Source organism: Chelonoidis abingdonii, chromosome 13 (assembly GCF_003597395.2).
Source record: "Chelonoidis abingdonii isolate Lonesome George chromosome 13, CheloAbing_2.0, whole genome shotgun sequence".
Lineage (NCBI taxonomy): Eukaryota > Metazoa > Chordata > Testudines > Testudinidae > Chelonoidis > Chelonoidis abingdonii.
The window spans coordinates 26,631,737-26,646,540 of NC_133781.1; the positions used below are offsets into that span (position 1 = coordinate 26,631,737).

The window sequence follows — 14,804 nt, forward strand, 5'->3', positions numbered from 1 at the left end:
ATCTGGGTGCAGCCTTAACTGTAGGCATCAGGATGGTCTCATAGTACCACAGAGTTTCATTCCTTCCCCACCCCAGCCAGGCTTTTCCTTTTAACATTTCTCTCTTTGTGGCTTCTTTAGTAGCAGGACACTTTACAATCATAAAAATTGGAGGGGGAAGAGGCTGTTAGATCCCTTCTAGTCTATTTCCTCCACAGCCTGGCATTGCTCCCTACAATACACTCACTCTAACTTTGTCCAATCTAGTTGAAAACATCCAAGTGATGAGGCTCCCACCGCTTCAAAAAGAAGTGCCTGTCATTCATGGGTGCCTTTTAACTTGGAATCAGAGAGCAGGAATCCATCTTCTGCTCCCCGCTCCATGGCAGTCTATGGCATAGCCAACTGCATTCAAGTTCCGACTAGGGGGGACACATTACAGAGTGGCTGATTTGCTCTGGTGGAACATTTTATCTTGGCAGTAGGATAGGGTATGATAGCTAATGTGATCTGCACCATCTCCATCTGACTGTGCAGTTCTTCCACTCACCCACCTAGCCTGAAACCACTCCCAACACTGATTGCCAGGAACACATGAATTCCCCAAAGCTGTGTCTAGTGCTGTCATGATGTTAACATTAGGGCCCTAATCACTCAGCACCGTGCCTCAAAACAGTGGCATTGTAATCAGACATTTGTCACCAATGTATTCTGCACTGATGAGTAACAGAGAGGGAGCTCTGGGCAGCTGAGGGCATATTTTCAGAAGCACTGAGCACTTGCAGCTCACCCCAGCATCAAGAGAAATGGCAGATGCTTAGCCCTTCTGAAAATCTGGCACTAAAAAGTGAGGCCAGAACCTTCAGACTTGGGTGTCTGCAACTACAGGTGCTTCCATCCCTTTGGCCATCAGACCACTTATTTAAGGTCTACATCTGGATCTTAGTGACTCACTTTAGACATCTACATTAGAAAACTTTGTCCTCAGTGTGTAACTACAGGCTCAACCAATGCTACTCGAAATCAAAGCCTTCTTATAAGAGAAGCTTCTGTTTTTGTTAACCACAGCAGCCAATGCTCTGTTTCCCAAAACCATTTAGGATTTCCAGAGAGGTTTACATTTAGCATAATTTCAATGGCACTTTCCAAAAGAACAACCCTCAACTTTATAACAAAGACTTGAAAATAAAGTGTGTTAAGTGTATGATATGCAAAGGCATCTCAAGGCTTCACAGAGTTCTACAATACAATGCTGTTGACATACAGGCAGAGAGACGCAGAGGGAGAGACGTGTGTGTGTGTGGGAGAATGCAAATAGGTTTTCAGATGTGAGATGGAGTGTCCGAGGGGCAAAAATACAACAAAGCTGTTCCAGGTGACAGGAGCTGTGGACGAGAAATTTCCTGCACCAAGAGGAAAAAGATCCTAGGAAGACAAACACTGGGTGAGTGGCGGGAGCAGGGAGGGAGGCCTGAACAAGTCCATGGAGAGTTTCAGACAAAAGGCCTAATTCTCCATTGCCCTGCCCCTTAAGCAGACAACACCAGCATCAAATGCAACCAGATGAGACTGGGCGTGTTTGCCCCTCACTTTGCACTGGTGTAAAGCACTGCACAAGGGGCAGGTAATGGAGAGTTGGGCCCAAGGAGGGCAGGTTTGAGCAGCTGAAATGGATGAGGAGCTAGAGGAGGCGTTTGCACTTCTGGCTCAGATGGTGGGGGATGGTGCCTTAGAACTGTGTGTAGCAATTCCTGGGGTGAGGGAGATGGAGCTATCACCAATACAATGTACATTATGTACAATGCATCACTTCTATTGCTTACTGCTCCTTGGCACTTTCCTCTACACTTTCATTTAGATACCAACAAACAGACTAGTTATCTTGACCTGCACACTGAGAAGGAACGAGCGTCCTTCTGTTAAGTACATCAAAAGGATTTGGCAGCAGGACTGCAGCCAAGAAGAGATACAAGGAAAACACAGGGAATTTTCATTAAAATACAAACACTGCTTCTCACTAGTCAAAAGCACAAACCCCTGCTCCAGCATAAAAAAAAAATCTTGTTTTTCACCATGTGCAAGTAATAACAGGGCTGGAAATAAAGTGTTTCCATGAATCAACAGCAACTGAGAGTCTAATTCAAATGAATTCTTCCATTTGAATAACAAAGATTTTCCACTAAGAGATCAAATCAAAAGACAAAACTTGTTTGCCCAAAGAGATCTGTTCTTATTTAAACTTCCATGGCTGACAGTGGTTCTCTCACTTGGATGGGTTTTACACTCCGATGGACTTTCTCCAGTGCAGTATGGTTTCCACACTCAGGTCCAAGACAAGGGTTTTCAGAGTAACACAGAGAATGCATAACCTGATCTCCAGTGGATTAACTCGCAAGAGGGGCTAGATTAGTCCCCTGAAGTCAGAGTTACACCACAGATAAATTTGGCCCAGGTTGTACTGATTTCATGGTGTAATGCACGGAAACAAAATGCATTCATATTGAGGGAGCCGGGCCACCCTGTCCCCAGTATTTAGAGACATTTTTGTGCACGAGCTCTCAGATATTTGGGTAAGCCAGCGATTCTGTCACATAGCATCCTGCAAACACTCGAGATGAATCTGCTTCACATATTTTTAGGAGACAAGGTAGAGAAGGTAATACTTTTTATTGGACCAACTTCTCTTGGTGAGAGAGACAAGCTTTCAAAGACAAGAACTCTGTGCCAGTTCAAAAGTTTGTCTCTCTCACCAACAGAAGTTGGTCCAATGTAAAAGACCACCTTGTCTCCCTAATATCTGGAACCAGCATGGCTACACTGTATACACATTTTAATGACAGCTGATGTGAAATAAACAGTTATGCCCAATGGCAAGCATGAGAGGGTGCACGTTATCATTCCCTAGGTATGGAAGAGTGCTCATCCCATTGACAAGTACCCTCCCGTGCCTTCAAAACTCCCTTTTGCTCATCTCTCCTGTGCTGACCTGGTACGGTCTGTTCTCCAGTGCTGGGTCAGAACCATTTTGTATTGCATCCACCTGGGCTAGAGCATTAGCTTCTCAGGACAGTGACCTTATCATTAGAATCTTCCCTCAGATTCATGTTTGACATTTACACCATCTATCTATGATGTCTGAGCACCTCAGTCTTTAATGTATTTATCCTCATAGTCCCCCCGGGAGACAGAACAGTGCCATTATGCTCAATTTACAGCTAGGGGACTAAGGCACAGGGAGACCAAGTGACCTTCCCAAGGTCACACAGCGATGAACCTGGGTCTGCCAAGTCCCAAGCTAGTGCCCTAACCTCTGTACCATCCTTCCTTTCCATGGCATCCTTCTGGCCCATGAGACTGCACAGGGGAGTAAGCGCCACCAAAATGAACATTGAGCTCCTAGAACTACACTGACATTTGCAATACATAAATCAGAACTCCAAAGGAAGTGATGAGTTTACCAGCTACTCTTACCTGCCACCATACATTTCAGTGAGGAAATTAATTTAGTACAAAGTTAATTACAGTATAGCACAAGCTATAGGGAGCCTGTGATCAAACAAAACTTTAATGGAAACTCAAGACAGGGCTTGCCTGTTGGAGATGCTTACTGCAGATTTCACTATTGCTAACCTAGAAACGGTTGATTATATACAATTATACAGTCTGTTTATTTTTGTATTGTAATATATGCCACTCTTTATAACCTATAATGTATTTTGGAAGAGATTATGAAAAAAAGAAGACTTTACATCCTAAAAAACAACAACAGAGAGCTGGTAGGATACAGGATAAGTGCAGCAGAACATTTAAAGCTTTCCTCAGCATGACTCAGGTACAAGCTATACCTTTAAAACCACAGCGAGGCTCTGAGCTGCTGATGGATGCTATTTGAGACATAAGCTTTAGGTGAGGCCCCGTAGTTCAAATTACACTCAGGGTTGTGTTATTAACTTTGACTACATTATCTGTGACAAAGATGCCACTGTAGGTCAGAAGCCAGAGCACGGCATTCAGGGAAAAGATGTGGTAGAAAAAAGTTTACGTGCCTTTGGAGCATGCCATTTTGTTGAATCAGAACAGCTTCGTTTAACTGTTTGTTGCTAATTTATCATCTTCCAATTCAAAGCTCACCAGCAACATTTTGCTGTGACCTAGCATACCATTCCACATGGAGTTATTGTAAGGAAAAGTTGGAAGGAATGTATTTAAAACATACATTTCACTAAGGGACATGCCCGAGTCGTGCTCAGAGGGGATGCAAGTTAAGCGTTGTTAAGTGGATGTAACTGAGTGACAGAGTCTAAGGGCGAAAGTAATTCAAGACGTAGATCACCTGTGGGTACCAGTGGGTGTGAAAGTGCCTCTCTGACCTCTCCTTTTTGCACAGAAGAGAGTGTAAGGCTAAAGGAAAAGGAAGAACCTCACAGAAGTCAATGGAGCGAGAACAACCTAAAGCCAGAGCGACGGAAGACAGAGTCGGGCCTATTGCGTTTAGACTTAGTTGACTATTATCATATATTAATGCACGAGTAAGAAATGCACTTACCTGCCGATTCAGCCGGATGGACAGGATGTTGCTAGAATAGCTATAGTTGCAGATTTCCGTCCCTTTTTTGAAGTGATAGACGTTCATTTGCCGAGGCTTGGTGTGACTCACCACGACCACCAGGCTGCTGGAGAAGAGGCGCTCCACGATGTAAACATCCGGGATTTCATCTGCTCAGCCAAAAGATAGTGAGAAGGCTAAATTCATCTTGGGTATGGCTCTTTAAGAGTCAAATCCCCCATGCACTGTGCCTAGCTCAGGAGCTGAAGGGGTTAGTGCTTAGTCATGGCAGTTCTGCTTTTGTTAACCATTACCGTTCCTTGGCATGGCTGCAACTAAGCCTTCTGCTGGGGGGTGCACTGGGCCCAGACAGGAAGGGGTTGATTGGTCTTTCCTTTGGAGACAGGAACTTAGCACCTGCAATACCTGCCACCAATGACTAGCCTCCCTTGGGCCCTCCAGCTGTAGTTAATCAGGAGAGAACAGGATATAGAGGAGAATGAGGCCTGCCTCCCAGGTATTTACCTTAATCCAGGGAAATACATGTCTTGGGAGGGAGCTAGAGAAGCTCCTTACAGGGGAAGAGATGAATCTGTGAGGGGACAGATCAGGACTCCCTGAGGCAGGGGACAAGCAGGGCATAGTCTTATTTCCTGTAAGTACATGCTGCATTGTTCTGAGCTCCCTGAGGAAAGGGATGGCCTAAAGGAAGATAAGACATAGGCTATTCTATTCCTCCCCAACCCCCCAGTGGCCATAAGCCACCATGGTACTTTGGCTGACTTCCCGTAAATACAGAGCAGTGGTTCTTAAACTTTTGTATGATGACTCCTTTCACACAGCAAGCCTCTGAGTGAGACCCTCCCCTTAGAAATTAAAAAACTTTTTAATATATTTAACACCATTATAAATGCTGGAGGCAAAGCGGGGTTTGGGGTGGAGGCTGACAGCTCGTGACCCCCCATGTAATAACCTCATGATCCCCTGAGAGGTCCTGACCCCCAGTCTGAGAACCCGTGATATAGACGGCTCTTTCTCTTACTACCACAACCCCTCCTCTCCAATATACCCAGATAACCTGGGAGAAGTTCTTCCTTTTTCACTCCAGCTGCAGGCAGTGAATATTCTACATGATCCCTGCACTGACCCACACTGAGGGCAGGCCCATGCTAGCTCCAATCTTGTTTATATGCTATTCTTGTGCTTGAGCTGGATTACAATATTTTAAGTGGGGTATAAAAACAACAGGCAACTCTGGAGATAGCAAGGTTCTAGTATGGGCTCTCTAACTAGCATGGATCAGGATTGTCTTCCTAAAGTATGCCAGCCAGCCTGTTCTCTAAGGTCTCTTGTACATTGTCACTTATTCCATTTGGGGGACCCTGTTACAACAGTGTAGTCTGTGACGCTATCGGAACACTCTTCCAGCTGCCAGTGTTAGTGGAACCAAACTGTGTCCCTGAAGTCTGCAAAAGTCCAAGATTATAGCCTGTTTCAGGAACACTGTGTGGTTCCAGCTATGCTGTGAGACAGAAATATCGCTCTATCTGTTGGGACTACCATGGTTCTAGGAGATGGCCCCCAATCTGGCTAACAAAATAGTGTAATTTGACATAGGGCCTTGGGTGGCCTATGCAGGACTTCAATGTCTTAAACCAAGTTGGCTGATCTATTTGGCAGATCAGTACGCATAAGGCTAAATTGTGTTCTAATAAGTTAAAGGACTTTAGCAGAGCATCTAGGTTAGAGCATTTTTATCTAATCTATAATGCAGTCTGATCTCAGCAAACAAAACTGCATTATAAACAGTTTGGCAACAAAAAAGCTGCTCAACAGAGTCAAGCCCCTACCAGATAGGAATAGCTCAGTGGTTTGAGCACTGGCCTGCTAAACCCAGGGTTGTGAGTTTAATCCTTGAGGGGGCCATTTAGGGATCTGGGCAAAAATCTGTCAAGGATGGTACTTAGTCCTGCTATGAAAGCAGAGGACTGGACTCGATGACCTTTCCAGGTCCCTTCCAGTTCTATGAGATTGGTATATCTCCATATAAATAAGATGGGTCCTTAAAAGAGAAGTCCTGGCAGCCTACCCTTATTCTTACTATTAAATTCAGGTAGACGGCTGAAGTTTTGTGTCTAAAACTTACTGATCCTAAAGGAAGTATTTGCATTTAAGTCATCTTGTGACTGCAACTCAAACAACAGTTGTATTGAGCTAACCCATAGGAACTGAGATATGAAACTACCAGAAAGCAAGACTGATTAGTGTCTGCACTTCATTCAGTCTAACACTGGAAAGTGTGAACTCACAATCTAATGGTGAAAAGTGAACGAGCTCTTAAATGCTCAGGTCTAATAACCTACAATGGTATTAGTAATATGGGTAAGAATGTGTTTCCAATTGACTTTTTTCTTTTCTTTTTTTTTTTTAACCTGATAATGTCCCTTTAAACATGGCTGTAACTAGCACAGCTCTACTCCAGTGAGGATGCAGTAGAGGCAGATGCCATCTGTGCTATAGTAGGAAAGCTAACCAAATGGAATTGCTCCTTTGAGACAGATCACAAGTGCAGTAATAAAAACTAAAGCCTATCATCATCCAATATTCTGCTGCACCAAGACAAAACAGACTCACTGTTTGCATGGACTTGGTCCAACTGTTCCACAGAACTTAAGGAGAAAAGCCTGTATCCAATTTTGGTTCCGATTGCCAAGGAGCTGCAAGAGACAAAATGTGTGCTAATTAGTTTATAGTGTATTGCTCTAACCCTGAAACTACTGAGTATGATAGAAAAATTAGTAGATCCTAATACAATGCATCATTTACAGGAAGCCACTTGCCTGGTCATATATGCAAATTTCAATCCAAAGCAGATATAACTGTCCACCCCAGTAATGGAGTTTTTATGTGACTGTTGGGTGCACACAACAGGTGCCTTAATAGCAATTTGCATGTGAGGCTGATAGCTTTACAAATGTTAATTAAACTGCAGAATACCTTGAGAAAGTTCAATAGTCCTGTTTCACAGCAGGAAAAAACTGAAGTACACTGGGGCCATATCCTGCCATCTGGCTTTTAAACTGAAGTCCCTACTAACTTCCTTGATAAGTTAATGACTATCAACTATATTAACTTGAGCATCATTACTAAAGCTGTGTGGGAACTTCCATACATACAAACATCTCCAAAGCCTGCTAGGGGGAGGGAAAGGGAATAATACACTTGTTAGGCTACCAATAAAGACTTCTAGCCAGCAGAAGCAAGACCTTTCTCTGACTTCAATGCATCTAAGATGAGAGACTGTCTTTAAAGGTCTGTTTAGAAATACTGGAGTTTTGGGAGGCTTGGTAGGATTCGCTGGTTTGATTGCTGCCTCCAGGACACCCAGAAAGATAATGATGCACCAGTGTATGTAGAAGAATGTGTGTGCAAAGTGCTGGCTTATTCTTCCCATGCAGACTTGCTCTAGCCAGATCTTGGCTAAGGTCACTGTCAACATCTAAGTTTAGATCAGCAACCAGTTTAGAACATCACAGACCAAGGGAGAACAGTGAAGTATTTGTACAGTCGCGCTCTTCAGTGTAGCCACATCAGAAGCACATCACCAACTCCATCCAAGCACTCTTTGTTCAAATACTTAGTGACTAGGAATGTATGGGAAGATAGCAGCACAAACGTTAACAATAGAACTTTATTTCTTTCAAAATCTCCGGAGCAATATTGGTATCTGTACCTTCCTTGAGTACATATATAAGGATATCTTAGCAACTGACTTTGTCCTTGTAGTAAAGGGCAAGTGAACTGGTAGAACGCAGCCCATGTCTCTTAAAGTGAAACTTCTCTTAAGTGACCACCTAAGGACCCAGTAAAAGTTGCTCTCCAGTAGACAGTCAAACCACAGGTTAAGCAAAACTGTATTTGATACTATTTAATGGAGCTAGCTACTTTATTATTAGAATTGCCAAGAAAGCTCCCTCTTTGGGGGTGCCCCATGCAGGGACAGCTATTGGTGATTAGTACCAGACTTTACCAAGAACCAAGGCCTACTCTTGGTGGCAGATATCCCGTTAACTGCAGAATAGATAATTCAGTTCTCCTGCAACCTAGTGTTCTAGAAACTACAGAACACATTCTGTTTTCCACAAATACATAGGCATAATAATATACTCACTGGTGGATTCAACCACTAGGAAAACTACTTCCCCATTCCTGCAAAACTTTTTATGCTGTATTTGCAATAGTTTTGAGCTACTTAGGAAGACTCTTGGTTGAGATGGATTATTAAATATTAGGAATACTGTTCTTACTTTTTCCTCTTCTAAAATGTAGTGGAGACTAAGCTCAAGTCTAGTGACTACAAAAGCAGACTGTCAGACCTAGGCTTTATTTCAGCTCTGATATTTAACTCACTAGGTGAAGTTGGCAGACACTTGCTATGCCTCGGTTTCCCTATCTGTAAACTGGAGATAGTATTCACCCTGCCTTGGAAAGCAGTGAGATCGCCCAATGGAAGCTTCACTTAGTACGCTACCACACAAGTCATCTTGCCAAGAAATACTTCATAGCTGAACAATTATTTAAACGCCTATTTTGCCAATATACGTGCACTGAATGGCTCCAAGAAAAAAGCAGGGGCATAAACTAAGGCTCACATAATCTCTATAGGCATCCAGATGTTGCCATTACAGCTCTGCACAGTTAATACTGATGTAGATCATGACCAGCCAAGCCCTGAATGCACAGTAGTGACACTAAGTGAGGAAAGCACACACTGGTAAAGCAGGAAGCATGATCTGAGATGGGATTAAACTCCAGTGCCCTAATTATATCAGACTGAGAAAGGCGCAACATACATTGTGACACGTAGGCACTCACCCATACAACGATGCTTTGTGCACTGCCACAGACACATGGCCCTGGGTATGTAACAAGTATACTGTGCAAGGTGTTAAACTTTCTATCCCCTCAGCTGGAATGTAAATAATTGGGTGGTATAAGGGGTCCAATCCCATGAAATGCCTGGTCTCCAATGTGCAAGAACTTCAGGGTGCCCAGCACCTTGCAAGATTGGGCCCCACAAAAGAAGTGGTTTGGCTCTACACTACAAGAAGGAAGGCTGCTTGTACTGAAGGAGAGAAGAGAGCTGAACTGGAGTGAACTTGCACGCCAACAGACAGCTATCCCCACGGGCCGAGGCTCAGACATGGGACAGATGAATATTATTGGTACAGAAAACTTCAACAACAGCACCTTGACAGCTCTGGCACAAGCAACCCTTTCTATAAGCTCAGTGCTCAGGCTCTGCCATGCTGGGGCCAACTCTTTCCCAACAGAAGAGCTGTTCCAGTGTGGGACAGAAACTGAGTTGCTGGGACCCAGCAAACCGGCACAAGCTGGAAAGCCTGAGAGGCAGCAACAATTAGCTAAAGCCCAGCCTGGTTAGTCAGACTCAAGGCTGCCAGGACTAGCCTGAATTGGCCTGAATTGGCCTGGAAGCTGCAGGTACATGAGCCAGCCAAGGAGACACAGCTGCCTCTTTGTTCCCATTCCAGTGCAGCTGCCCTGCCACGGGCCAAGCAGCGGGATCTCCCTCCCCTCCTCTGAGGACAAGTCAGAGCCAGCTCCCTAGCCTGGCTGGCTCTCTTCTCCTGCCCCATTCTCTCCTTTATCCCCACTGGACTCCTGCCTTTCTCTCTCCACTGAATCCCCAGCATGCCTCTGGCCTTCATTCTCCCCTTCCCCTCCTCTTCTTCCTCCCCTTCCCCCATCCCATCTCCACTGAATCCCCAGCATGCCTCTGGCCTTCATTCTTCCCATCCCCTCTTCCTTCCTCTCACCTCCTCTCGCATCTCCAGTGAGTCCCTGCAACCTCTTCAGTCTCATTCACTCTCACCACTCACTCCTATATCCTCCACTAAATCACAAATACCCATTAAAACTGTATCACCACCTCCCAATTCCTATCCTTCTACTCATGTGTCACTCCTTGCAACTTTCACACATATACCTTATCTATCTACACTCCCCGTAACTCCCGCTACCGTCAAGACATTTGCATTCACCCCTCCCAATCTCACCCTTCCAGAACGCACTCATTCTCTGTGACTCTTCTTGCTATCCGATTCTAGAGGCATACTCAGCTCTCTCTCTACCACCCATCCCTTTCATCTCCTTCTCATACTCCAATCCAATCCACAGATCCCAGCAAAACATCACCACATTCGTCACCAGGGTCACACTACTCTCATCTCAACCCCACCACAAACCACGGCTATAGGATTCCTACACTTACGGCGACCTATTTGACCCCAAAGACACCTTGAACACCAGTCCTCTGTAGATTACATCGTGCACAATCCATTGGAAGGGCTACCAGCTACATCACAGCCTCCGCAGCATCGGCCGCATGAGGCAACGCGCCTTACCCTTACGCAATCTCATCTCCACCACTCGTTTAGTCAAAAGCAACAATGTAACAGCACACCTTGCCGCTCTATACCCACACATTCCTTCTAAACCTCCACTTCTTTTCACTTTTTACACCACGACGTCGCCGACATATTGCGTAATTGACATAACTAACCTACATTCTCCAGAGCAAGAGGGATAGCACATTTCTCACGAAGTCGCGTTAAAGACAGACTGGCATGCCTACCATAATACACAAGAATGCCAGGTTCTCTGACTTGTAACTAGTGCATCTCATATAAATCTTCCTAGTATTCTACATACATCTCCTATACTTGCCTCATTTCTCTCCTCCGAAGCCAATCAGTACTACAACACTCCGATTGCTTTGATAATGGTACTACCAGTCCCATTGTAAGAATTCAAGTTGCAAGTGGTTCACAGCAACTCATTTAAAAACGGGATTTCATATAGTCCACTTCTGGAAAGATTGTGATTTTCCTCTTCTTTAATGTGTTCTGGTCATTGTTTATGAGGAAATACTACTCCCTATAGCATTGGGTGCGGAATGGCAATTCTGTCGAGGATTTTTGAATGCTGGCGTGAAGCTTGCCCATACTCTCTTGGCACTTATCTTCTCTCACACCTCCAACATCCACCTTCCTACGGAACCTCCTTCTACCACTACCATAGGACCCCTATACACACGATCCATCCCTCGATGCAGCTCACCCTGCTAACTGAGCACCGCCTCACGGCGCCCTCCATATCGCCTCCATTGCCCTGCCAACCAATCCCCAGGAATCACTCATCTTCCCACCCATCTCCCACACGAAGTACGCATATCGCTACCGACGCATCCAGTAGAGTGCATCACTCGCAACGTCAACCTCCTACTCCTGTGGCACGGCCTGTCGCCGCGCCATCCGTCCAACCTCTGGATATTCCTCATCAATATCACTTCTTCCATACATCCACACAGTCTGTCTTGAATGGTATCCGACCAGCAAATTCTAACACGACAAATGCGCGGTGCAACTTCAATCATCATTTTTCTCCTCTCATCCATATCCTTCTAATACTTCTTATCCACCTTCATCGCACTGCACTCCAGACTACACTCTCAGTACCACCCCGCCACGAGATCACTTCCACTAACAAGCTGACAACGCAGGCTACAGACAAATGCTAAAAATGCAAATTACACCCTTGCCTTCCTTATCATCCGTAGTCACTCATCACCTTACCGCCCACCAGGTCATGTTACTCCCATTTCCTTCTCTGGCCCACAGTGCGTGCGGCGAGGAGCTCAGACGTAGCCAAGCAAGCATCAGAGTGCCCTATGACCATTCCAGCACGCATGCAGCCCCTATAACGCTTCCTATACATTCTTTACCGAATTTCCCAATAAAATCACCAACTATCTCAGCATGAGATACTTCCTAGACAACGACCCCAAAATAGAACGGCACTCGCACTATCGTCCTCACCTTTCACTACCCATTCTTCTCCAATGATCATACACCAACTTGTAGCGTGACATTCACTAATAAATTTAAAAATCCCCAGCTAGCTTCTATATAGTATGTTGTCCATAACCACTCGAATAGCGTGACAGCTGCGTCTTATGTCACTTCTCTATTCACCCTGTTAAACACGACCTCAACAAAGCGAATCCACCATCCTACCTACCAGAAGACCATCATCACGGAAACAGGTTTTTCAAAGCTCACGAGCGAAAGAGCCTTTCTGCGCGTCCTTTCCGTCTCTTGCTCACTGCGCTCTCAGCTACGAGCCACGCCACACCCTCTTCTCTTCTTTACCTTAACTCAAGTCTTTCCATACTCCAGACGTTCTTGAGCCAAAGTTTACACCTCACCTAGAAACGACTAGAGAACTACCGATTTACAGTGCGCTTCTCCCCTGTCCTTCGCACTTACCACTGTCTGTGCATCCGCTCGAACTTATACCCACTGTACATCTCCTCATTCTTGCTACCCACCAGTACCCCGCTGTCATTATCCACCTATCTTTCCTTTTAAGCCAATGTATCTCCACTGCGTATACCCCTATTCTTGTCAATCACCCTCCCATCTGAATCAGAAGTCCTGCCTCTCACTATCGAGTCCACTGCCGCCCAATTCTTCTTTCTTGGGCCTTCTTAATTAATACCCTTCTCCTCCTTATACACACCGTTTGAGCGCATTTCCATTCCTCTCTGCAGCAGTCCCCCAACTCCTTCTCCTTCATCTCGCCATCGTACAACATTGCGAGGGGAGGGGATATCTCTCACTTGATCTGTTCTAGAACTCTACACGGCAGGCGTAAGCTTGCAGCCAACCAGGAAAGCTGTTGTGAAGTACCCGGTGCGAACAGCAACATGATCGAGGATATTCCATTGTCTCCTATCTCACACTTGCTCTTCACACCTTCGCTCATCTTCCACTCCCCTTCCCGTCGGAATGAGATGCAACGACTCCTCTTCCTTGCTATTTTGGACTCTAAAAGATCGCGCTTCTCTCATCATAAAGCCCCACCAGGTAGCCCAGGAAGAGGAAAGTCTGGTTGGGAGAGAGAGGGGAAAGGGAACGTGGGTTCATTTCCTTGGGTAAGACCAGGCATTGAGCATGGGGGTTGCCCCTAGAAGTTTTGGGGCCGACCAGAGCGAGGCAGGCGCTTGAATTCTGTCTGGTGGCAGTGAGATCAAATCTGAGTCTGGTAATTAAGCTTAGAGGGGTTTCATGCAGGCACCCAATCTGACGTAAGGCCAGAGGGAAAGTTATGATGAGTATTTGCCAAGCTAAGAGAAAAAGAAAATTGAAGATGTGTATAAACCTCCAGTTCTCGAAAAATGCAGTGTAACAAGGTACCATGATCCATTTCCCCACTACATATCTATACCCCAACAGTCCCTGACGCATAACATGCACCTGAACACCTTATCGAGGACACTACTTTCATTCTCAACCATTGCTCCTTAACCCCTCTACCAATCCTTACACACCAAACTATCATTATATTGCTGAGCCGCCGATGAGTGCCTTCCATACTATCCTGCCCACCTCCCTATCACTCTCCCCCCTCCACCCTTAAACCAACTCACGTAAAACAGTTTCAGCTATTCTACTCACAAAACCACAGTAACAACCAAACATATAGCTGACATTCCTTGCCCTCCACCTATTCCGCCACCTTACATATTCTTACAACCTCCTCCCAATCTTCCTCACTACGTAAGTCCAACACAAACACACATAAAATGCCTCTGGCGCCATTCATACTTTCAAATCCTTGCCCCAATCTCTCGTGTGTATACCTTTTTCTTCTTTCTGTTTAACTCGGGCATCTGTGCGACTGACCCGGCCGCCTCCTCATGCGCCACTGCATGCTTCCCTCCACTGAGTCAACAACTCAGAGATCAGTCTTTCCCCACAATATGCGGCGAGTCACAGTATTAAGCTCAGGGGCGAAAAAAATCAAGTTACCGCGACAATAGCCTCCTACCTTCCATTCACTAACTTCCGAGCTGGTCTACCCTAACACCTCATCTCCGACATCTAATCTCTTTCAGTCCCCTGTCATCACACGAAAACATTGTTAGTGTCCCCTGCAACGCCCTCCCATTATCACCCTTCACCCCTCCTCCTAAGCCCAACTTATCAACTATGCGCCACTTAACCCACTCCATACCACCACACACGCCAGCGACTGAGAAAGTGAGCTCCCCTTGCACACCCTCGAGCAATGTCGACTCTCATCCTATCGGCCTCCTGACACGCCCTCAGCCGTGCGTGCCATCATATGCCCTCAGGCCCATCACCACTCATACGCAAACGCAAGGAGAAGTCCGCAGACGGACCCGCTTGCCAGC

The 14,804-nt window shown here is 45.5% G+C and overlaps 1 protein-coding gene across 2 annotated transcripts in view; it reads right to left on the reverse strand.

Moving 5' to 3' along the window:
• The window catches only part of WIPI1 (WD repeat domain, phosphoinositide interacting 1), a 31,029-nt gene extending 23,788 nt beyond the window's left edge, over nucleotides 1–7,241 (reverse strand). For both annotated transcript variants that reach the window (XR_004376049.2, XM_032797154.2), the window contains exons 1-2: nucleotides 7,160–7,241; nucleotides 4,526–4,695 (exon numbers count right to left, since the gene is read on the reverse strand). Coding sequence is in view for 1 of the 2 variants with exons in the window: in XM_032797154.2 (XP_032653045.1) it covers nucleotides 4,526–4,612 (87 nt within the window). In the remaining variant the exon portion in view is untranslated. The remainder of the gene's footprint in view (nucleotides 1–4,525; nucleotides 4,696–7,159) is intronic.
• Between the last annotated feature and the right edge of the window lie 7,563 nt (nucleotides 7,242–14,804).